This window comes from Accipiter gentilis, chromosome 3, assembly GCF_929443795.1.
Source record: "Accipiter gentilis chromosome 3, bAccGen1.1, whole genome shotgun sequence".
Taxonomy (NCBI): Eukaryota; Metazoa; Chordata; class Aves; order Accipitriformes; family Accipitridae; genus Astur; species Astur gentilis.
The window spans coordinates 48,327,263-48,353,057 of record NC_064882.1 but is presented as its reverse complement, the minus strand read 5'-3'; the positions used below and the strand labels follow the sequence as shown (position 1 = coordinate 48,353,057).

General features: G+C 44.3%; 1 protein-coding gene across 4 annotated transcripts in view; it reads left to right on the top strand.

Moving 5' to 3' along the window:
• ZNF638 (zinc finger protein 638) overlaps positions 1-25,795 on the top strand; it is a 65,074-nt gene that overhangs the window by 7,094 nt on the left and 32,185 nt on the right. For 3 of the 4 annotated variants that reach the window (XM_049795757.1, XM_049795743.1, XM_049795736.1), the window contains exons 2-4: positions 16,152-17,781; positions 24,349-24,410; positions 24,693-24,731. In XM_049795757.1, coding sequence (XP_049651714.1) covers positions 16,152-17,781; positions 24,349-24,410; positions 24,693-24,731 — 1,731 coding nt within the window. Of the gene's footprint in view, positions 1-14,047; positions 15,323-16,151; positions 17,782-24,348; positions 24,411-24,692; positions 24,732-25,795 lie in introns of those variants that run through there. The other variant, XM_049795749.1, reaches the window with a different exon arrangement.

The following is a 25,795-nucleotide window of genomic DNA, read 5'->3' as shown; positions in this document are numbered from 1 at the left end:
CTGGCCTCAGAATGGCAAAACAGACACAGGCACGAATCATATAATTTAGCTGTAAATTTGATTCAAAAGTTTAGGAAATACAGCTTTCAACTCTCCAAAATGATCCTACCTTCTTACTTCCCCTTGCTGTGCTGTGGTGGGAGTAAGGAATGCCTGTGGTCTACAGAAGTCACAAGCTGCAGGACTAGACAGCTCTAAGCAAGTTTCAAAACTTTTAAAGGTTTTTAGCGTTTCCAAGACTGTGATGTGCTGGAGAGGAACCCAAACAGGTTTGGATACAAAGACCAGCAACCTAAATCTGTGTCAGCCTAGCTTTGTCAGAAAATCCAGCACCAGTGAATCATTTTTGCTGGATGCATGCAAAGCGTCTGCAGGATCTGAAACACGAGAAAGACAAACGCCCAAGCGACTTCAAAGCAGTACAGCCGGACAGATCTGCACGGCAGCCAGTCCACTGGCGCTGCGCAGCCCACTCCCAGTCTGCTAAAAAAGAAGCTGAGTGGGTGCCTGCTGTCTGCCACATTTGCAGCAAGACGCAGCGCTTTCAGCAGCTCTGAAATATGCTCCACCACGCAAGCAAATGGTGTGGTTTTGGGCAGAGCTGGTCACAGGCCTGCTTTATGCCATACATGCTTTCGGGGCAGTCACTGTGACACAGCAGCAGCATTTCTGGCTGTCTCTGTGGTTAAGTTTGGCATCCGCTTTGCTATTTTCAGGAAATAATGTGGCAGCTCTTAAAGGCATCTTCTGTCTCCTCAGAGAGAAGCCTGTGACTCTGCAAAGGTGCTTCGTGGGCGAGAGCTAAGGGGACCCCAGAGCAACAGGAACTCCCTGTGCCAAAACCTCACAGGGCTACCCAAGGTGGCAGAGCTTTTAAGACTCTCCTTTTCAGGTCAGCACCGGCACTGCAGACCATAGTTAATGGGGGGAAAGCCTCTATTTGGGGATGCTGACTCACTGTACCCCTGGGGAAGCATGCTTGTTGGAGGTACCAGGTATTAATGCTGCTGCTCCAAAAGCAAACATCATTCCAACCAGCAGCACAGACAAACCCTGTGAGTCAAGCACCTCGGTAGTCTCAAGTTCTATGCTGTTTTCACTGGAAAGACTGGGGAAGCCACTGTCTGCCAGTCAAGCCCAGGCCACCTTGAATTGGAATGCAGCAGAGGGGATCCACACGTTCAGCTGGGGCTGTGCACAAGGCTTAACATATAAGGTGGAAGCCATCTGAGAGGACAATTGCAGAAGCTCACGGTGTTGCTGCTAGAGGCTCAGGCAGGGAACAGCTGCTTGGTGCCGTGTCTCTGATCTCCAAGGGTGCACGTCAGTGATCACCAGCAGGCAGGGCAGGTGCCCTCACCCCGGGCCGGCTCTGTGGTGAAGCAGAGCCCCACAGCCACACCACAGGCCCGCAGAAGACACCGGGCCCTCAGCAGGGGAACGAGGAGAAGATGGCAAGCAGCACCGTAAAAGACTGATGAGAGAAACAAGAATCAGAAGGAACAACAGCAGGCCTACGAGGAGCAGAATGAACCAGTAAGGACACCCAGAGGGAGGCAGAAAATAACCCCCAACCCGCTCCGGCCGCCATGATAGGACGAAGGGGGGGCAGCAGCGCTACTCCAGGGAGAGAGTTCCCATCATGCTCTGCGGCAGGCGTGCGTGGCCCCGCCTCCCACTCCGGCGCATGCGCAGCTCTCCCCGCCGCCAAGGCAGGCGGCTGGCTGCACATGCGCACTGCGGGTAGCGTGCCCACAGCGTGGGAACTGACCGGCCGCGGCTTCGCGGGGCGGAGCGCGCCTGCGCGGCCGGGAGGGGCCGCCGCTCCCCCGCACTGCTGTTCTGCGCATGCGTCCTTCGCCCGCGACGCTGGTCGCTGCTCCGCCCCTTCCCTCCGTGCGCAGGCGCAGTGGCCGGTGTCTCCCTCGTCGGGGCTGCATCTCCGCGGCGGCGGTGCCCGCTCCGGCCCGACGGAACGGCGGCGGCGGCGGCGGCGGCGGCGGAGGGAGGCGGTGGAGGAACAGGGAACGAAGGGTGGATGCGAGCAGCGCGGTTCGGGCTGCGCTCCGCCGGAGGTAGGAGCTCGGCGCCGGCCGCCCCCCCTCCCACCCCTGTGTGGCGCAGCGGGGGCTGAGGGGGGACGCACAAAATGGCGGCGGGTGGGGGGTGGCCGGGGCTCCGTGGGGACGCTGCCCTCCGTTAGCCCCCATAGATGACCTCCTTGCCCCGGCACCGCTCGCCCACCGGACCCCCGGGCAGCGGTGGGGCCTGGGAGCAGCAGCCGTGCGGGCTGCCCGCCGAGGTGTGTGTGTGTGGGGGGGAAGCGCGGTGTAACGGCCTCGCCGGCTTTATGCCTTGGTTGCTGCGGAGCGCCTCCGCGCAGCCGGTTGTTAACGGGGTGTTGCGGCAGGGTATAGGCGCTGCACTGCGTTTGGGCTAACGGCTGCCGCCCTTTTATTTAGTTAGTTTGCTACTGAGGGGATTCTGTAGGTCGGCAGTGTCGGGTTGGGAACACCCCGCCAGGCGTTGCAGGCCAACAGAGGCATGCCCTGCCTCAGCGACCTTGCGTCTGGTTGTATTTTCTTGCAGTGCAAAAGGCAGATGAATAGACACGGACTTGTAAACAGCGGCATAACGTTTATCTGCATTGCAGCCGAAGTCTTGGCACGCCAGCAGTGCGCGTATTGATTTAGCACGTTTGATAGTACAACACGTGTTTACTCAATCTCGGCTTTTACGTGTTTGTTGAGTTAGGGAAGTGCACCATTTGCTTTCCGATTCTTACCTGTGTTCTGTCTCTGTCCAGCTGTGTTTCAGTGAAAGCTCAGACCTTTAATTAAATCCATAAACTTAGCACATTACATTGAAACAAAGCTATCTGGCAGTTTGGGAATAGTGGTTTTGGCTTTAAAACTGGCTGTTGAATGAAGTAATATTCACACTGGTTAACTGGAGAGATTAGTTTTCATCACTGTACTTTGAGAGCTCAGAATGTAGACATGTCTTCTGGCACCTCATACTTGTGTGTTGGGGTTAAATAGATAGCTTTTCTATTTCTTTACTTCGAAGACGGTAGTAATTGATCTGAATTGGTCAAAATAACTGAAACAACAACAAAAATTCTTTTCACCCAAGGCAAAGTGTTTTAGGAGCGTAGCATAATCTGGTTCATAGTGCTTACCCAGGAATCTCGCCTATTTGGAGATTTGACCTTTTTTTTTGCAACTTAGACGCACACCACTTTAGTATTTTTCCTTAGTTACAATTATTTTAGTACAGTAATGTAATATAGGTGGTTAATTTTTTAAAATTTCTTTTTCTATAGGCTTTTTTGAAAACAAAAGAAAACAAACCCCAAGAAAACAAAACAACCCAACAATTATCCATCCTGGTTTATAGCCCAGAATTGATGTTGAAATGTGTGTTCAGTTTTGGGTTATGCTCTTTCCTCTGGTATGTGATCATTGACTAGATATTTAAAATACTAAATTATAACTGTGTTGTGAGGTCTTCAAGAGGGTGGATATAAAAGTGAGGTAATTATTTTCCCTATTAAGAAGGCACTCTTCAAGGGCAAGAAGTATTTTTAATTGCATTTTTTTCTGATTTAAAAAAAAAATTATCTGCCAGAACTGACAGAACAGTCACGCTGGCTCAAAGGGTGGAGGACGTAAGGGACTAGACTGATTTCTTCTTCTCCAACTTCTATGACAACTGATATAACTGAGTGATGTTTATACAAGGGTGGGGTTCCAAGTGGTTGCAAAACTTGCTGCTCCCAGCTATACTGCTGGATTCCTTTTCTGCCCTTCTTCTGTTTCCCAAGTATCTTGCAGTTTGGTTTTGGGGCTGAGCTCAGTGGAAGCTCAACTGTGCTCGTGTTAGTCCTTACCAAACAAGGAGCGCTTCTGTGTATGAAACAGGAAGAACATTGAGACTTTTTTTTTCAGTGTTTCACATTTGAAGGTAAATAAAATGTTTTCTTATTTCTTTGCCATCAAGTTAAATATTCTGAATGGAGTTTGGGTTCTTTTAGTAAGTTTTAAGCAGAAGTATTAGTATTTGTTCTTTGTCTACAATGCTCTCAGGCACATCTCCACATCAGGTGTGCAGAGCTCCATATGCCCCAGTGCTATTGCATGTATGTAAATGTACTTATGAAACAGCGTGCAGGATTTGTACTGCTCTAAAATTTGACATGAAAAGTGAAAATTGAAAAAGGCCAGTAGATTGCTGCTGCTAATATTCCATGAAGGTGCTAAAATGCCCTTTTTTGTCTTGTTTTAAGAATTACTTGCTGAAAGACTTGTGCTGATTTGTTTCTGTGTTTTTTCTTTGTGTCTGTATATAAACTTGATGCATTGAACCCCATGAATGCTAGAATGGAATGGGGTCTTTTTGGAATATTTCAGTGAATTACGTTACTGAGTGGTACTGGCTCTGGCAGGGATGGAGTTGACTGTCTTCACAGCAGCCTGTGAGCTGTGTTTTGGATTTGTGGCTAAACCAGTGTTGGTCACCACTGTTGCTGAACAGTGCTTGCACCATGTCAAGGCTTTCCCCGCTGCACCCCTGAGGGTAGACTGTGGTGGGCAAGAGGCTGAAAGGGGAGGTCACACAGCTGTGACCTGGACTGGCTAAAGGGATATTCTGTACCATGTAGTGTCCTGCTTGGCAGTAAAAAATGGGGTAGATGAAGAAGAAAAAGGTGTTTTTGGCTTCGTCATGGTTTAACCCCATCCGGTAACTAAGCACCATGGAGCTGCTCGCTCACTCACTCCCCCCGCCCTGTATTGAGCAGAGGGAGAGAATTGAAAGGAAGGAGGTAAAACTCATGGGTTGAGATAAGAACAGTTTAATAGAACAAAAAGGAAGAAACTGATAATGATAATAACAATAAAGTGACAATAATAATAAAAGGATTGGAATATACACAAGTGATGCACGTTGCAATTGCTTACCAGTCACCGACCAATGCCCAGTTAGTTCCTGAGCAGTGATTTCCTCCCCACCTCACACGAGGCCAACCCCCCCCCCCCCCCCCCCCCAGTTTATATACTGGGCATGACATCACATGGTATGGAATACTTCTTTGGCCAGTTTGGGTCAGCTGCCCTGGCTGTGTCTCCTCCCAGCTTCTTGTGCCCTTCCAGTCTTCTTGCTGGCTGGGTGTGAGAAGCTGAAAAATCCTTGACTTAGTCTAAATACTACTTAGCAAGAACTGCAAACATCAGTGTGTTATCAACATTCTTCTCATACTAAATCCAGAACATAACACTATACCAGCTACTAGGAAGAAAATTATCCCAGCTGAGACCAGGACAGGCTTCCATGGTGGCCGTTGCTTGGAGCCTGGCTGGGCACTGATCTGCCTGGGGGAGGTGGTGAGTATTAATTGCTTTTGCTTTGCTTTTTTTTTTCCCCTCTCTTTTCTTCACCTGTAAGATTGTCTTTGCCTTAACCCATGAGTTTTCTCACTTTTGTGCTTCCTTTTTCTCCTCCCATCCTGCTGGGATGGGGAGTGGGGGTGAGTGAGCGGCTCTGTGGGTGTTTGGCTGCTGGCCTGGGTCAACACACCACGGTCCTTTTTGGAGCTCAGCGAGGGGCACGAGGGGGATCGAGATATAATGACAGATTTGATTGGAGTGTGCTAGACTGACCTTACTGCTGTTTAGCTGCTACTTGGTAGGGCTTTGAAATGGCAGCTTCCAGCCTTTGCTGTTTGCTGTGTTCTTTTGCCTGGGAAACATGATAAAAGCAGTGCTTTGAGCCTAGTCTGGTATTTGGCTTCTGCATTGCTGTCTTCCCAGTAGTCTGGGAACCATCCCCTGGAGACAAACAGCAATTACACTTGACGCCTCTTCTCCTCTGGGATGGATCCTGCCAACCTTGTTGCAATGGCCACTCGGTTTCTTGAACATCCTGGCGTGGTGTGTACTGTGAACCTGGTTTTGATTTTGACTGGTGTCTGTAGTGGTAATAATAGTGCTCTCCTGCTGCCAGTGCCTCGCACATGCTGCTATCTCGTCAGACTCTGAATTCACCGATCCACATTCAGATCTTGGTGGATCCTCCAGTAACCACCTGGCTGGGGATGGCAGATAGGAACGTGCCCTGTGGCAGCTGGCTCCTGGGTGGCATGTTGTGTGGGAGAATTTGGGCAGGTGCCTCGAGCCATTTTCACCTCAGATGGCCTGGGATTTTTTGCCTGAGCAGGCATGTAATCCTGCTGAAATGGCAGACCACCTGAAGGGGGGATGCCTTGTCTCTGCCAAAGAGAGAGTGGCTTCCAGTGCTGTGTTGTGACCTGGCCTACGCTTACCAGGCCTGTCTATGTTCAGCACCCTCAAAGGAGCTGGAGGGTCCCCTGGATCGAAGGATAATACAAGTGGATACCGTGGCTAAACCAGAGACTCGATGCAGCCATCTCCTGTTGAGGATAAAGTATCACCTGGAGGATGACCTGGTAGACTGTGGTGGCAAGTGGACCACCTTGTCTGCTATCTGAAGGAAGTGGTGGAGGTGACCAACAACCAGGTCTCCAGAGATCTGGAAGATGTCCAGTGCACCTGGACCACGTGGCAGAGGTTAGTATTGAACACACTGGTGTTGTACAGCAGCGCCTGGATGATGGTGGGCTGGCCAGACCTCAAGGCACCGGCTGTGGAGGAAGAGAATCTCATCCTCCTCACTCCTACAGGCTGCTGTCTCAGCTGTGAAGGGTGCTGCCGCACAGTCAGCCTTTCCCAGCTCAGGGGAAAGGGACCCGCAGGCACACACCACATGCCACCCCCTGATTCCATCTGTGTGACCATGGGGAGCATGTGAGGAAGTGGGTTGGTGTGCTGTCTTGGACCTAGATCCTGCATTTGTCAATTGTGGGAAAGAACAGCTAAAAAGGGTCTATCCAGAAGGGTTACTGCTCTGTGTGCTGTTGAGCAATTTCCCAGATGCAGTAGAAGGGCTGAGGATGCCTCTCCTCCTCCTGACCTTGATGAAGGGACATCTGGTCTGCTATGGCAGGAGTCAGATAATGAATGCTCCAACCAGGAGTAGGGGGCCCCTGTCTCTGGCTAGGCAGAGGAAAGGGACAATGGACTCAACTGGATCGTGTTGATTCGGTGGCCTGGCACATCAGACCCATGGGAGCACAAGGCTCTGGTGGACTCCGGTGCACAGTGTACCCCGATGCCATCAGGGTACAGGGGCGGAACCCATCTGGATTTTGGGGGTGACTTCACCCTGTAGTAGTCCTATACGGCAGCGCCAAAGTCTGATGGAGGGTGGAGGCTGAAGGAGGACTGTCACGGTCTGAAGGAGGTTATGCTGCTGTGCTGGACATGCCGTACTCCAGTGTGGGCAGGAGCCTGAGGCAAGGTGGTATGGCACAACTGGTGCTGCCCATGCCTATTCCATCCCTTGGGCAGCAGAGTGCAGGGCCCAGGCTGCTTTCATGTGGAGGAGTGTTCCTGCACCTGGAGCTGACTACCCTGGGGTGGAAGGACAGCCCTGCCTTTTGCCATGGACTGATACAGGCAGCACTGGAACAGGGTGAATCCCCTGAACACCCGCCATGCACTGACAACATCTTTGTGTTGGGCAACACAGCGTAGAAAGTGTTTGAGAAAGCCAAAGAATAATGTGGGTCCTTCTGAAGGCTGGTTTTGCCATAAACCAAAGCAAGATCAAGGGGCCTGCAGAAGAGGTCCATTTCCTGGGACTGAAGTGGAAGGATGGACATTGTCACATCCCTATGGATGTGGTCAAGAATGTAACAGCCATGTCCCCACCAGCTAACGAAAAACAAACAGCAGCTTTCCTAGGCATTGTGGATTTCTGGAGAATGTGTGCTCTGGGTTGCAGTCAGCTTGCGAGTCCTCTCTTGTTGAGTAACCTGAAAGAAGAACTATTTCAAGTGGGGCCTTGCAGCAGGCCTTCAAACAGATCCTACAGGAGATAGCTGGTGTGGTTGCCCTTGGGCCTGGCCGGGCAGGACCAGCTGTGAGGAGCGTGCTCTGTGCCGCAGCGAGGGAGCATGGCCTCCCTGGGAGCCTCAGGCAGAAAACCCCTGGGGAGACCGCCTCCAGGCTTTGGGAATATTTCAGTGGATTGCGTTGGGAAGTGGTCCTGGGTCTGGCTGGGATGGGGTGTGGTGCTGTGTTTTGGCTGTGTGGCTAAACCAGTGGAGGTAAGCATTGATGTTTTGGGTCTTGCTGGGCAGTGCTTGCACAGCATCAAGGCTTTCTTCCCTGGCCCCTCCAAGCAAGCAGGCTGGGGCTGGGCAAGAGGCTGGGAGGGGACACAGCTGGGACAGCCACCCTGAACTGGCCAAAGAGCTGTTCTACAGTGTGTAACGTCATGCTTGCCAATAAAAACTGGAGTAGAGGAAGAAGAAAACGGTGTTTTTTGACTTCCAAGGTCGTGGGTTTTGAGCCTGGCTGAGCATCTGTCTGTCTGTGGGAAGAGATTAGTGATTGCCTTTGCTTTGCTCTGCTCGTGGTTGTTTCCCCCCTCTTTGGATGGGGGGGGGGGGGTCTAAAGACCTGTTAGACTGTCTTTATTTTAACCCAGCGGTTAAAAGCTTTTGCTTTTCCTAGTCTCTCCCTGTCCGGCTAGGGTAGGGAGGTGGTGGGGAGTGAGTGAGCAGCTGCGCGAGTGCTTGGCTGCTGGCTGAGGTCAGCCCACCACATAAGCACGTATTGTATTTTGTTTACATTTACGAAACTTCAGCTTCTGTTACTTTTTTCTAGGTGCTTTTATATTTGAGATGGCTACCTAATGGTTTCTGTCAGTGTTAATGTTTGACAACATTAACTTTGTTTAGCTCATTTAGTTCACACAGTTGCTCAGTTTGTGTATCAGGTTTATGTAATCAGTTCATATACACTCAGAGCTCAATTCTGATTTTCTCTGGAGTTAGCAGTGGGGCAGAACTTGGGGGCAGTCGCTTTGGAGTGCTCTGACCTGTGGTGGCTGTGTAGTTTTGAAGGTAGGAAATGGTGCAGTTAACTCTCTGTCACTGAATTCAGCCTGGGCAGCAAGAACAAGTGTCACTGCAAGGAGGGTGAGCGTTCAATAGTAGCTTTTGTAGCCAGGCAGTGATAAACATCTTGATTAACTGCCTTGTAACAGTGGTCTGCTCCAGGTCTAGCACTTCCCCCCCATTTTACCAAAGAGGGAAATATAGAGGCAGGAATTAATTACAAATTAGCACTTCAGATTTCTGCAGCCCTGTTCTTGAATTTGTTCTGTTAGATGATTTTGCTTTTTTGGAGGTGCTTGTTGGATATTGATAAGGTGTGTAATAGGATGCACGTAATAAAATCGTATTTGTTTCAAATGGCAGTAGTCTGTTCAATAAGTTTTTGTAGGTTTGAAGGAAAGCAGGGAACAAATAATGTGGTTTGATTTTCAAGCTGTTGTCATGTGTAGTTTATTTGGTATTTCTAGGGAAGAAGTTGGACTTGTATCAAACTTTAATTTCTCATATTTGGGGTCTGGAGTTTATGCTGCTGCTTTTGCTGTAGTTGGACCAGTAGTGATGGAGGAGTCTGGCTTAGATGCAGTTTATTTAATGCTTAATGTCCTACTGAGCTGGACTTTGAAGGAGATGAAGGTGTTCTGGTAATGGCTTGCTTTAGTTTATTTTCCTTCTATTGGTGTCTTGCTGCTAACGCATGCTGTATGCTTCATGTTCAGATTGCGTGAAGTAGGTATTGTTTTGTACGGGCTCTGGCTGGGATGGAGTTAACTCCCTTCACTAAACCAGTGCTGGTCACACACCAGTGTTTTGGCTGCTGCTGACCAGTGCTTGCCCAGTGTCCAGCCTGCTGCTTTTTTCTGCTCTGCCCCCTGCACTCCTGAGTGTAGGCTGGGGTGGGCACAGCTGGGACAGCCAACCTGAACTGGCCAAAGAGATGTTCCATACCATGTAATGTTAGGCTCAGCACTATAAATGGGGTGGAGGAAGAAAGAGGAGGCTTTTGGCTTCAAAGGTGGCTGTTGCCTGGTCTGCCTGCGGGAGGTTGTGAGGGATAGCCTTTGCTTGGCTCCCCCCATTTCATACCATCTCTTATCTCATCCCATGAGTTTTATCACTTTTCCTTTCCCTGTCCCGCTGAGGAGGGGCGGTGTGAGTGAGTGGCTGGGTGGGTGCTTGGCTGCTGGCTGGGGTCAGCCCTCTGCATGTTTAAAGTCACATCGCTGTCAGTGCAAACAGTGTGAGCCTTCTGGGGTTCCTGGGCTTGCCATTGCTGTCTTTTTGATTGATTTTTGTACTGCACTGCTGACTTAAAGGTGTTTCTGTTGTTGATAGACCGCTGACCGCTGAAATGGTACAGCTTTGTGATGTAGGTACCATTTTTTTCACCTTCAACATAAAAAGCTTGAACTCAGCGTTATTGCTGGTCAGTGCTGCATTTCCCTTTTTCCGCTTGCAGGACTTCTTGTATTTGCTTCAGATCTGCTAGTACCCACTGCTTTTGACAGTCACTTCCTGTAACTGTAAGAGAGAGGAGTTTTCTACGTATATTTGTTGGCTTGCCTCCAGATTGGTTTAGCGAATTGTCCGCTTTGGTTAGGTGGCTTTAGCCTTGCACAAAGACTCTGCAAGCCAGCTACAGAGAGTTCAAAAATGCAAAACAATTATTTATTGCTAAACATCCACTGAGGCTGGTGGGATTTAGCAGACTGCTAGTCTAAGCATTAGCATGCTTGCAGCCTGCAGTAGGACAGCCAAAGGATGTTTGCTGACCAGATGGGCATTGGGAAGAGAAGACCTTGCTGCTCCGTGAAATGGCTCCTCAGTGTTGTTAGGTTGCTGTCATTCACTGATGTCATCCATCTGTCAACACTGCCTCCCTGTTTTTTTTTTTTTCCCTTTAGGATTTTTTTTTACTATTCTCAGTTGGTGTTTTTCATATTGAATTCTTGAGTTGCAAATGGCACCTGTCTCTCTCTGCCTGTAATCCCCCCTCCTCCCCTTTGCCTTTTTTTACTCTCTCTCTACAGATTTCATCAGAAGCCTTTCCTACAGCTCTAACAGTTTTCTCAGCAGCCTGGCCAAGGTTATGCAGCTGGGCTGCACCAGAAGTGGACCTTGGATCCTTGAAACACAGGCAGCTGGACCTCTGGGGAGGGAGGAGGGGTAGAGGGAGAGAGGATGTTGTGGTTTAACCCAGCCAGCAGCTCAGCACCATGCAGCTGCTTACTCACTCCACCTCAGCCAGTGGGATGGGGGGGAGAATCGGGGAAAAAACCCTGCAAAAATTGTGGGTTGAGGTGAGAACAGCTTAGTAGAACAGAAAGGAAGAAAATAACAATAATAATAATAGAATTGGAATATACAAAACAAGTGATGCACAGTGCAATTGCTCACCAGTCACTGACCGATGCCCAGTTAGTTCCTGAGCAGTGATCCACCCGCCTAGGCCAACTGCCGCCAGTTTATATACTGGGCGTGACATCACATGGTATGGAATACTTCTTTGGCCAGTTTGGGTCAGCTGCCCTGGCTGTGTCCCCTCCCAGCTTCTTGTGCCCCTCCAGCCTTCTTGCTGGCTGGGTGTGAGAAGCTGAAAAATCCTTGACTTAGTCTAAACACTACTTAACACACTGATATTTGCAGTTCTTGCTATCAACATTCTTCTCATACTAAATCCAGAACATAACACTATACCAGCTACTAGAAAGAATATTAACTCTATCCCAGCTGAGATCAGGACAGTATCCACCCCTTATTCTATACTGTTTACGTCATGCTCAGGTCCCGTACCTTCCAATACATCCTAATTAATCACCATTACCCTTCCTGTTGAGAGGTATCATTCCCTTAGTCTACAGGCCATCTCTATAAAATGTCTGTTGAGTTCATTTATTCCCCAACTTTGGGCTCCATCTGTCATACCAGTCTTTGTGGGCAGGAGGGATGGTGCAAAGTCCACTTGGTCGCTGGCAGATCAGGGTTGGGCTTTGGTGTGGTGCGGCGGGCAGGTGACATTGAGCGCAGCAGGAGGATGGTGTGCAATGTTGGATTGTTGCATGCTGAAGTCAGTTTGGTTCCATCACTACTGCACTTTGCTCAATTTTATCAAAATTCATTCTTGCTTGATCTAAGTGATTCTTACTGTAATACCATTGATAGAGCATATAACAATTATAGTAATGATGACATACAGTGGCAGGGTTATATAGCAATTAACATCATACAATTCAATTCCTTGGCTAGTCTCACCTAAAATCAAACCCCCTTGAGGCACACGTTGGACTTCCCCATCCTTCTGCATCATCCACCAAGAGCACCCAGGTCCTTGAACAAAAGCAATCCCTTGAATAGGTTTACCTTTGCCTGAGGCAGGGGTAACCCAGATCGTCTTCCCTAACATATTTTTTATGTGCACTACAGGGACTACCTTTTCCAGGAGTCAGGTGAGGATAATGGTCTTTGAGGAATTCCACCTATTTTTCATTCACTTATGATGAAGCATCAGCAATGTGCTTGGTCACTTCTATAAGACTAGTCAGGATGTCACTGCACCAGAAAAAGCAGTCTAGAGGATCACAGACACACCCCAAACAAAGCTTCTTCTGAAGAGGAAGGTGAGAGTCTAGCCTTAAAAGTCCAGACCATTGTTTCCTTAGTCTTGGCATCACTTTATCTTTCAACTGTCATTTCCAGCATTTCTTTTGAAAAGGTCAGTCATGAGGCTCAGCTGATTAAGGCTTCATTGCACCCTTTTTGTTGTACAACACTTGACTGGATGTGGGAAGAGGATTTGAGCATACGACTTCCACAGGGGAGGAACGCAGTTTAACTGTTTGGCCTCTACTTCCTTCAACTTCAGATGTAGATAGGGCCAGGTGATGAGGAAACTAATGTCTTAGATGTGCTCAAATATATTTGCATTTTTGTGGGTCTGAGTAGAGTCCTCAATGTTTCACTGCAGATGGGTTTGAGTCATTAAGGGCTGTACAGCACAAATATGGATGACACTTAATACCTTGCTTTAATGTTATTTTGTACTTCTGTTTTGAATTCTTTCATGAACTAGCCTTTTGATCACAGAAATCACAAAACTGTCTTTTGTATTTCTTCAATTATTAATATTGATGGGGAACCTAACAGTTCTAGTTTGAGAGATAAATTCTTAGTATCTGTTCTCTTATTTTCCTGTCCCAGGAAGGTGGTTTTAAATGCTAGTGCCATGACTCTTCTGCTTACCTGAAGAGACTGTATTTGATGTGTGTATTCCAACACCGCAGTGGCTGAGAAAGTGGCTTTTGTGGTCCTGTTTGTTAAGGAGCATCTACTTATGAGGCTGTTTGTTTTTTAACATTTTTGGGGCATAAGTTAGCAGGCCCAGTATTACCATGTCCTGAATAGATTGCAGCATTTTGTTTGTCTATTCTGAGAAAAGTCTCTATTTTGCTTAATTAACATCTTGGGTAAAATGACGTTACAAACTTTGGATTTAGGAGAAAGTACATTAACTTGTAGCATGGTCTGTAGCATCAGGTATTGGTTACTGTTGAACACAGGATATTGGACCTCTGTTCTACTTCAGTAAGGCTGATTTTATGTTTTTAGTATCCAAAATGGAAGATATTTTTTTTCTTGTTTTGGAGTACTGTTGCTAAAACTGTTGTGGTTTAGCCCTAGCTGGCGACTAAGCCCTACACAGCCGCGCTCTCACTCCCCTCCAGCGGGATGGGGAGAGAATCAGAAGAGTAAAAGTGAGAAAACTCATGGGCTGAGATAAAGACAGTTTAATAGGTAAAGCAAAACAAGAAATTCATTCCCTGCTTCCCACCGGCAGGCAGGTTTTCAGCTATCTCCAGGAAAATGGCTCTATCACGCATAACGGTGACTTGGGAAGACAAACACCACCACTCCGAATGTCCACTCCCTTCTTTCTTCCCCCAGCTTTCTATGCTGAGCATGACATCCTATGGTCTGGGATATCCCTTGGGTCAGTTTGGGTCAGCTGTGCCAGCTGTGTCCCCCCCCCAACTTGTGCCCCCCCCCAGCCTCCTTGCTGATGGGGTAAGGAGCAGAAAAGGCTTTGACTCTGTGTGAGCACTGCTCAGCAACAACTAAAACAGCCACATTATCAACATTATTCTCATCCTAAATCCAAAACACAACACTGTACCAGCTACTGTGAAAAAAATTAACTCTATCCCAGCTGAAACTACCACACTCCTGAACAGATCCCCTGGGAGAGTCCTAATCCACTGAATTAAGGCGCAGTTTGCAAACCAGCATGCTTATTTTTAAAATGTGCTCTACTTAAGTATTCGTGCTTGTTATGGGTGGCTTTGATTGATACTGTTCTCTCTCCAGCTACTTTCCAAATTAACGTGCTGAGAGGTTTTTTTGCCCTCCAGTAATGAGAGTTCCAGAGAACAGCAAAACTGAAAGGCAAGAGATTACTTTGTGGATGTTTGCTTATCAGTCTATTTTGAAACTGTCTTGAACAAATTTGGCCTGACGTGCAGTTACTGTTTAAACATGATTTAATTTGTTGAGGGAGGAGGGATACTGGGTAAGGAGTCTTGGATGAAAGGCCAGAGTTCCGGGATTGTTGTCTGGTGGGAATCTTTCCTTTATTATTGCTTCCTATGTTTTTGTAATGGAGAAGAGATACGATTAATGCTTCTGTAGCTACTGTTTCTCCTTGGCCTGACTTCAGTTTGTACTTAATTAAAATCAAATAATTGCTAATAGAACTTAAAAAAGAATGTTTAACATACAGATAGTAACAAGTTACAGGAATTCAGCTGTAAAATCTGACTCTCCTGCAGATTGTACATGGTTCACCTCTCTCAAACTGTAGCTGCGTGTAATTTTTATTTTTGGAGTTGCGGTTCTCAAGCTTCAGAACTTCAGTCCTTAGAGATGACAAACATGAGAGAGGCACCTCCATTTACTTGAAAAACTTTTGTTTGGAGATTTGAAAACAAAACCTGTGATGGAGTTAGTGTTGGTGAGACAAGAACTCAACACTGCAGAAATACAGCATGCAAGTTCAGAAACAACTAGGAATGTCTGCAAGCCCTATTATAGTTACGCTTAGTGAAAATCTGCTAGTAAAACACATTCAAACCTAACGTATTGCTACAAGAAGAATGAAAACAGCAGGTTATCCAGTTTCGGGAGACAGCAGATTGATGAGGGAGTGCAGTGAGGACTTCTTGGGATCCTTGTGACTGTGCTGATTCTGCATTTTTGGAGTGCAGGCAGAACTGGGCAGATGAGGCACCTTGCTTTGAGTATGCTACAAGAATGCATTTCCAGAACACTGGTATTTCATTTTTCGTTAGGGTGAGCATCACTTTTTCTTATTCTACCTGTATTTCTACATTGTTTTACTACCTTATAGGATTGAGTTCTCAGTGGTTTCAGCTGAAATAAAAGATGGCAGTTTTCACTGCCGTTGTGCTTTTTTTTATATGCTTGTATGTAGATGGTTTCAGTTTCTGTATGATTTTACATGTTCTGGTTAAAGTTGTTTCAATATAAGGTCTTGCCTTTAACATCTGGGAAATGGAAACTTTCTAGCCACAGAATTCAAATGTTGTCACACCCTTTGAATACTTCAAGGGTATAGTAGTTTACCCATGAGAGTGGTCATGGGAGTGTCCCTCCTGAAAACTGTTCTGCTGCCTTCAGATCAATTCCACAGTGACTTGACATCCAAGTTGTATCTGTTTTGAATTCTCTACATAATGGTTTCACTTACAATTCATGCCTCATGAACATTTGGGGAGGGTTTTAATACTTTGTCTTACTGCTCATAAAATAGCTCTAATTGTAAATAAATCCAAACTATGTTGTCATTAAGAACTGAAATACCACATTTTAGAAAATGCTGTTCAAAGAGTGTCATCACTAGGTATGTTATCTGTGACATTGAACTTTTGAGTAAAGCTCATTTACTTAGTTATCTGTTATCTCTTCACTGCATATTAAGATTTTATGCAGTGAAAGAAAATACTTTTGTGCAACAAAAGTCTGAATTCAAAAGTACCACTTAAACTGTCACTAAAATACTGTTTTGTGACTTCAGTTGTTTTTCTCACTGGTTATAGAATCCACTGCGTAAAGTAGGTGAAAAGATAAAATAATCTAATACTTGTCTTTTAACTTTCAGCTTTGTGTTATTCTTGGAAAGTTTCGCACCACTTGTGAATTCCTTGAACCTTGGCATTGCAAGCCCACTTCTGTTGGGCCCTCCTCCTTTACAGCTTGCACAAATTAAGACACAGTTGGCTCTTCAGCAATTGACCTCAGTTGCTACCAGCAGTTCTGCACCTCCTTATGCTTGGTTAAATCAGGCATTTCTGAAAAGCACAATGTTTAGCCCTAGAGGAACTTTACCTCAGAGGCCGAGAGGACCTAACCCATCTGGCACAAAGCCTCCAGGATCCTTTAGGGGAGGAGGTGCAGCAGGTCTTCAGAGAAAGCCTGCACCTGGAACACCTCAAGGAATGTCACAAAGATTTTCAGGACAGGAAACGTTTCAGTGGACGGGTTCACAGAGGATAAACGTTCGGGTAACTCTGCACAGGCCTGATCCGAGGAAGGTAAAAGAGAAGACAAACCTACACCAGGAACAGAAGGGAGAGCCTCGCACAAGTCACTGGGATAGTAGCCCGTGCACAGCTGGGACAACTGGTCAAAAGCCATCTGCTTCGGCACAGATCTCAGAGCAGAATTCAAATGCCCAGAACCGCTACACACCAGAAAGCGCTTCCAGTATCTTAGCGAGTTTTGGGCTGTCTAATGAAGATTTGGAGGAACTCAGTCGCTATCCAGATGATCAGTTAACGCCTGAAAACATGCCGCTAATCTTGAGAGAGATACGGATTCGTAAGATGGGTCAATCTCTGTCTGGTTTACATACTCAGAGCCGAGGAGAAGAAACCATTGGTGGTACGAGTGGTGCAGCAGTCAAGAGTAAAGTGATTGATTATGGGCATGCAAGCAAATACGGTTACACTGAAGATCCTCTTGAAGTGCATGCTTATAATCCTGAAGTGCTGACTGAAGATCCTCTCAAAGCACGTGTCTATAATCCTGAAGCATCGAGTGGAGAGAACAGGGAAGACTTCCAACGAGAGCAGAATGTCTCAATGAGTGTCCCGCCATCTAGTGTGACGTGTAATCCAGTGTTTCCAGTTGAAGATACAATAAAACCGACGGGGTTCCAGAATGATTCCTCAAATACTCAATCGTTTTTTCCAGCTGAGACTACGGGAAAGGTGTCCGGATTGTGTGTAACACCCACTGGACTCCCTGTGGTGAAACCTGTATCCCAGCCTGCAATACAGCCTGCAATACCGCCTGTCCTGCCACTTATGATGCCACCTATAATGCCACCCTTGGCACAGCCCATAATGCCACCTGTCATGCCACCTCTTGTCCAGCAGTCTATCACCCAGCATGTGATGCCGCCAATGACCCACCCACCCTTTTCAGCTGGACTTCTTGCAGCTATAAGCCGGCATGAAAGAGCTCAGCATGAATCTGGGACGAGCCCGTCTAATGCCCAGAGCAGCTCGGGAGCAGGACAGAAGACCTTCCAGACACAGGCTGAGGGGCCAATTAAATCTCCTTTTGGTATTGTGAAAGCATCATGGCTTCCAGTGTTTCCGCAGTCTGATGCCCAGAAGATAAAAAGATTGCCCACTCCGTCAATGATGAATGACTACTATGCTACATCTCCAAGAATATTTCCACATATGTGTTCTCTGTGTAACATTGAATGCACTCATATGAAGGTGAGTGTCTTTCAAAGATTATTGCATAAACTTGTACTCGGCATCTTACCTGCTGCACTGTTTATGAACTAATTTTTTACTGCGCATTAAATGAATTGTGATGCTGTTCGCCAGTTTGAATGCCTACATGCAAATTTCAAAATACTAGAAACTGTGCTAGTAAATTATTGTAACTGCTGCACAGCGTGTTCTGTTCCAAATTGCATTTCAAAGTTGCCATGCACATTGATTTTTTAAAATATTTTTTTAATATTAAAAATTATTTATGTCTTCTGCAGTGGGTTTCAAATGACAAAACAAAGCCTTTACCAGTGGAGTAAAATACTAATGTAATCTGGGTGACTAAAATGTGTGCAAAAATTGTGTGCTGAATCTCAGTAGGGTAGATGAGATGTTCATGTATTCAGCCCTGCAAAGTCTGCATTAAAACAAAGCAGCCTATTTATCTGTGAAAATTTAATCTTTCAAACGTGGTCTGTGTGACATTGACTGTTCCAGAGACTGAAGACTAGCTCTGAGGGACACACAAAATGCTTTCTTTCATCTGACTGAGCTTTCAGCTATGGAGCAAATAACAGTTTCAGCTCTTGAAGGAAGAAAAGGAAGGAACTGGGGAATACTGAGAGACAGAAAAGCATTCTGAAAGCTGTGGATTTTTCTTGAAAGACCTAGGCTTAATATGTCAAAACCACAGGTGAACGTAATTTAAAAAATTGAATAATTTGTTATTAGTTTCATGTGTTTAAATTTTAAATAGTCCTCAACAAATGTGTGGAAAGCCGTGGGGGAGTGCTTTTTTGCAGTTTGGCAGAATCATGCAAGATTGCTAGGCATTATTTGTGCTGTGTATTAAAAAAGCTGAATGAATAGTGAAGATGGTGACAGCTGCATTAGGGGCTTCAGAGTAAAAATAAATTTTCAAGTACTTTTACACTGGAAGCACTGAAGGCCAGGGAGAGGTGCAGCTGTTTGGGCAGACTTGAAAACTTAAAGGGAAGTCTGATTTAAAATAAAAATGTGTAAAATTGAACAGGGCAACAAATTTTGGTTTGTGTTAATAAATGGATGAAGCATTTTGGAAAAGTGTAATCTGTTTAAATGTGAATTATTCAGTAGCCTGCTTACTGGTGCTTTCTAAAACGAAGCAAATGTTATTACTAAAAATACTTCTTGACAAATTAGCTATGAAGTTTTCTGGGGAGATTAAAGGTTGTAACTTGTCCTAATGGCACTACAGTGTAGCTTGTGTTCTCCAGACATCCTGATCCTACTGCAGCTACACAACCTTTTCTCCCTGTCATGGCTGCTTCTAGCTCTGGCATATATTAACTTTATTTTGTATAGTGTTTTTTTTTCTTTATGTACACCTGCTGCTGCATGGGCAGCTCAGACTATTTTGAGATCTCATGGGGCAAGCCATGTTTAGACAACAGTGTTGCAAAATAACCGGAAGAGTCAGGTTTTTTTCCTTACTGCAAAAAATAAAAGTTTGTTCAAGAAATGTTAGTCTTGTGTATTTGTGAATTCTAAAGAATGAAGAATTCCTTTCAGTTTTACAGTTTGGTTTTACAAATAACGTTGTTTTCTTTGTCTCAGTTGCATGGTTAAAGATGACCTAGGCATTCAGTTTTTTGTCTTTAAAGTTGTGCTGAGTGTTACAGAGGAAGCATATGAAACCGCACCTTCAAACTCAAAGAGAAGTTTTGGGGAAATGGTATAGTAGAAATGGATAGTCACGTGTGGTATGACTTGCACCAGGGAATGGGTGTTTCATACAGAGCATAGATTGATTGCCACAACGTTGTGAAATCTTAGTTGAAAAATAACTGAACAAGTTCACGGAAGAAGATCCTTCAGAGGCTGTGGGAAAGACCGTCCGATGGCTCAAGAAGTCCTTGATGAGCAGATGGCAGGAGGTGTATTTTGGGGAGGAAGCTCTGTTTTGTTATTTACCTCCCTAGCCACCCTCTTGCACGCCACGGCAGAAGAGGTGCTAGGTAAGCTAGATGGACCTTTGTCTCCCTAGCACGCCTGTAAGATTAACTCGATCTTCAGAGCTGTTTTTAGGTCAACGTGATTAGACATGATGATTTCTGGTGCGTAGTACCAAGTTGTAACAAGCAGTTTAAGAATGCTGTGTTACAAAGAGATGTCTTTGTAATGTGGCAAATTGGAAAGAAAGTAGGCAAGCAAAGCAGATAACGTGAAACAAGAATGGAAGAAGATGATGAAAGAGACTGAATGAGGAAAACCTTCTCTTTATCCAATGCTTCTGAAGATACTGGATATCTGAAAAACAAAGTTTCAATAATGTTAAAATGATGGATTCCAAGTTCAGATTATTCATGGTGGGGAGCTGTCTTTTTCATAGATTTTTTTAATCCAGTCTTGTACTGAAGTAGAAAGTCATCTAGGATTCATTGTGTTGAAGCAGAATCTGCATTGCCTATTGGAAGAGAATTCAAGTGTGTTATCTGGCATTAGTTTATTAAAATGGCAAGATTATGGCTGGATGTGAGACCCAACTCCTGCTCCTGGAGAGTCAGTCTGCCTTTGAAGCTACAGTTGCTGTTAGTGGCTAAAACTTTGTATTTGTATCATCTGAACCGTATCCCTCTTGTTCTTTCAACTTGGCTGTCCCATAAACACAGTGAAACCTTTGCTGAGTTTTGGCTTGGAGTGAGAAATGCTTCTGCTGTTCCCTTAAGCATCTGATCAGTTCTCCCCATAGATCTCTCTTCTTAAGTATCTAACTTGCTTAATTAATGAGGTCTGATGACATCAAAGCTGAAGATGGCCTTGAGATGTCTGCAATATACCAAAAATATAGTTCTGTTTTGTCATACAGCTAAGCAAGTAAATGTATCTTCTAGTTTTTCTGTAATCTGAAAAGAATCCTGAACACCTCTTCTACACAACTATTTATATATATTTGAAGGTGGTTTTTTTGCTAATACACTGTTCAGAATTCAAGAGTTAAAATATCTTCCATCTGCATGGCATAGCTATTGTAGATCTGTCCATGAAAAAAATATTTTTTTAAGCTTTGAAACTTTTCTGTAAGTCATATGGATAATCCTCATGTGCAGTGATACATGGCAGGTCAGCAGCTGCATGATAGCTGCCTAGAGTCCAGGGCTGAATGTGAAGAATACTTCAGCTGTTTCATGCAATAGACTTTGGAAAGACTGTTCAGCATTTCTTTTCCTATCAAAACTGTTCACTGGATCTTTAGCAATAGGTGGTGGGATCCTCAACTATTTGATGATGCCTCCAGCCACCTCAGTTGGGTCTTGCTGAGATACTTGTTCAGAGGTGAACTGGGAGAAGTCCTGCCTCTTGAATCAACGGTGCAACTTCATACTTGGCTATCTGTGGTCCTTCAGTCAGGTATCAGCTCTCTAACAGACTATTTAGCTTTCTAAAATACTGTGGGTTTGTGCTAAATTAGGATTACCATGGACTTGAAAGTTAGTTGTTACTGGAGCGGCATCAGAAATGTGCAAGATTTGTCCTTGTTTTTATCTTGTGTTAGGAAGGTTTTTGTGGCGTTGTCGGAGATGGCTGTACACAATACTGTGTTATAAGAAAAGGTATACTCAAGAAAGGTGGGCTTTTTGAGCTTTAAAACATTAATTTGGAAAATTAATTGATGCTAAGGTGACTTGCTGATCTAGGTGTTCGCAAAAATTTGCACGTTTGTGTCCTGCAACATTTTTTCATGGAAGTGTGCCCATTTTTGCCCTTGGTTAGATGGAATCCCCCCTCAACTGTTGTCTTCTTTCAAATACATTTACAAAACCCCCAACGTATTGAAACATTTTACGAATGCTTCACAGAGCAGCTTCATTTTCAACTTGAAACGGTGCATGTATTGGAATAATAAAGCGTGATTTCTCTGCCTTCAAACACATGTCACTTTTGGAACAAAGTAGATTTGCAATATTGCCAGCATGAGGGATCGTATTTACCGCATATTACAATTTTTGTTTGCTAGCTTAAATAGATTTAAAGTGAGGGTGATTTCTTCTTGGGCTTTGAATTGTTGGAAATCATGGAGACTCATTGCACTTACGATTCCTTTGCTGAAGTAAGGGGACAAAATGGGGTGTACTCCATTTTATTCCTAGTTTTTCTACAGAATACCTTGCTGTGAAACTAGCACAAGCAAGTGCAGGTACTATCCCTGTGTATTACTATCTTACTGTTGGCAGAAGATGTGAGTTTGGAGACTGGAGACACTACGCTCTGCCAGCTTCTGCTTCAGGACCTTTTTGGTGGTGATCCACAAGTAAGAGGAGATTTACCAGTGGCACAGAATTTGATAAATTGGATGTTGGGTAGTGCAGCAGCAGTGCTGCTGCTCTAAGAAACTGGCTGCAAGTTCTTAGTTGTAGCAGGATGTGATGGAGTGCTTGTGCTGGGAAGGGATCCTGTCCTTTGTGGGGAAGGATCCGTCTCTGGGGTCAGGCTTGCCAGAGGGAGTGGAATATTTCTGAAGACGGAGAAGGGCAAGGAATTAATCAAAGAGGAGGAATATACATAAATTGAGACTCCTGTAATTCTATGAAATGCAAGAGGGCATTGGCATAATGAAGACTTGAAGAAGAGAAGAACGTTGTGTTTGTTAGGGAGGAGAATATCTCTTTGTAGGCCTGCCAGTCTCGTTAATGCTTGTTGGACGTGTAGCTAAAGTCACTTGGAAGCAAAATGGCCTCCCTCGGCCCTTGCAGACGCTGTGTGCACTTTCTTCGTTTGGGACCACGAAGTGGGATACTTGAAGCCCAATTTCCTTTCATTTTCACAAGCTAATTTGTTTTAGCCCTTGAATAGCTTTTATTTTTCCTGTCTAAGACTCCAGAAAAATTGCATTCTTAAGAATGGGATTGCATAGTAATGGCATGTTATTAGGAAAAAAAGTGTATAACCGTGAATTGCTTGCTCTTGTGTGCATGCTGTGTATTTACTATGCATGCAGTTCTACAGCTGCAAGTTGTTTTATCAGTCTGCTCTTCCACTCTTAATATGCTTTGGTTCATCCAGTGAGACTAATGCAGAGGGGTCTTGAGTAATATTTTTCTGACTTTAGTTGAACAGTTAGAATATTTTTATGAACACAGCTAGTAAAATCTTTCCGTGCCTCTCTGAGATTGGTTAACCAGTATATCTGTTTCTTCAGGAAATTATAACAAGTCTTGTGCTTAAAATGTATTTTAATTTCTTTAAAACCCATGGGTTTTTATGTGGAGTATAAATAGTTCGGGTAGCTGTCTTGTAGCACATTTTAGTGTTGATAGGCTGATAGTGTAAGTGCAAGGAACAGCTGTTTTCACCACGTTCTCTGGGCTGCCAGAATGCACAAAACTAACTGTGCCCTGGTCACATTAATTCTTCCACCTCATAGGGTTTGAGTAAACCATCACGAACTTTTCTTTTAACCAGCGTGTTCAGCATTTTTGTCAATAAACAAGAGGGTTTGATACTGCCAACTATGCATTTTATAATCTTTTGTGTTATAAACCAGCATGCGCTTAGGAAAAGTGATATGTAATTTCACAACTGCAAATTATTTTATGAACCCTTGCCTGTGAGTTGCATTATTCAGCCATTATTATCTATTTTAAAATACTAAACCAACTAGAAGTTGTTTTTTTTAAGGATGCTTAATAATGATCGTTGATGACATATGATACCTTATAGCTTCAGCCCATGTAATATTTCTTCTCAATAGCAAACTGACTACAGCAGTTATTTTCACTAGCAGGTCAGTTTACTTTCATAATAATAATACTAGAATAAAGTCTCCAGGCATAGTTTACCCTGCTCGGGACTGATTCTGTGTTTACAGTTACACCTGTGCTTAAGTAATTTTCAAGATTGAGAGCTTGCATTGTACTTCTGGATTTGTCTCATGCTTAACCCATCAGTTATTCCTAGGTAAAACATTGGTTAAGGGTTTTTTTAATATATATATATAAAAAAAAAAAAATCAATGTTTGTGTGTGAAAAATGTCATCAGACTTTTTGACTGACCTTTAGGTGTAACATTATTAGGAGTGAACATACTTGAGCTTAAGGCATCAAAAGTCATGCCTCTGTAGAAACAATATGTGGCTTAAAGATACCATGTTGTGTCGGGTTCTCCGATTTATTTAGCTTAATTTACTGTATATGTGTTCATCAGTCTGACAATCTGTGAAGACTGCTAATAGTTTTCTTTCTTTTAACATAGCCAGCTATTGGATCGACATTTTGCATTAGAAGCGTGGTGACAACAACCCAGTGTGTTGCTGGAAGTAACAGATTCATTTTTTACAATGCATTTTGTTCAACTTCCACTTAGATTTCTCTGTGTTCTTTAACAGCGTTTGATAATCAAAAAGTATTTTAGTCTTTTGCATAAAGAGTAATAATTTTAAGTGAGAAATTTGACCTTTACGTAAGATCATTTGTTAGGCAAAATTTGATGGGAAGGTAAAATATGACAACATGTAACTAGAAATTGTGGCCAAATGCTAACATTTTACTCGCTAATCAAACTTCTCTGGATGTCTTTTCTCCAATTAGGACTGGATTCTGCATCAGAACACTCCTTCTCACATTGAAAGCTGCCGCCAGTTACGTCAACAGTAAGGAATCTGTTTAAAAAGTTCACTTAGTGTAAAAAGTGTTTTCTGTGCATGCCTGTCGTGTGAAAGTGTGTCACATTTCCTTAATGAGGATTGTTGGTATCTGAATGCTATTCTAAATTGGCTTTAGACCATTAGGGTAAAAGATGAACTGACACTTGGTGCTTCTGGAGTCCTGAACAGGAACATTTATCTGTAAAAGCTACTGCACGTAAGCAAAAATTGTGCTCAGATGGCAAATTTAGCTTGTTCACTGACGGCTGTATTTTTAACATTTAACAGATACCCCGACTGGAACCCTGAGTCTCATTCCTCAAAGAGGTAACTGCTTTTTGTTTACAGGTTGTTTTTAATTTATTGCTATTATAAACATGTGGTTATTAATGCAATTAATTTTCTTGTTTTGCTCAGTGGCAAGCTCTGTTAGTGGTGTCATATTTTCGTTATAAAATTGTGTGGGGTGCTTTTGTGGGTTTTGTCCTAAGTTTGTTTAATAATATAAGTGGCATAGTATCTAAAATTCTTTCACAAGGGGGAGAGTAAACTCTGTAGAACTGTCTGACGACTGATACTGTCAGCAGCCTCATCTTGAACCTTTGTTCTAACTGTGCTTCAGTTAGTCATAAGTTATTGGACGTGATACAGTATTAATCAAGCGACACTGACCAGTGTTAGGTCACTGATTAAACTGCGCAAGTGATTTCTGACTTTTAGACTTAATCTTTTTTCCAGTTAAGCCACTCTTGTTTGCAACTTGAACCTGTTTGACAATAGGCGTGCTAGTGTTAGCTCTTATTTCACAGACTCTTCAGTCCATAGATCCCTTGGGGAGCTACGGGATCACAAGTTGAAAAAACTCTGGAATTCATGAACTCATGTCTCTTCTGTCCTTTAAAATTATGCTGTTTACTCTTAATTTTTTGTAAAAACACACCCTGTGGACTAATTCTACTTGAATCTCAGCAAGATTGGATTATTTTACTGGTTCAATATTTGTAAGTATTTTGACTTGCATACAAATAGGAATAATAGGACTTTAATTTTTGCTGGATTTTCCTGTGACTTTGCATTAATTAGTTAGACATACTTCCTGGGAAGCTAACTATTCAGGTTTTTTTTTTTGGGGGGGGGGGGGGGGGGAGGGAAGTGTTACAAAGCTGAATATGTAGGTCAGGTTAATTTGCAGAGTGCATCTGAGGTCTCTCCATGTTATAAACAAGGAGAAATAAAACCTTAAAGAGAGAAATAAAGCAAATAAACTTCTGTGAGGAGAATAATTGTATTTTAAAACCTCAAACTAAAATTGCTGTCCAGTGTTGCTGATGTTATATACAACTAAGGCAAAGGAAACTGGTCTTAGCTGGAGGACCTTATATAAATTGGAG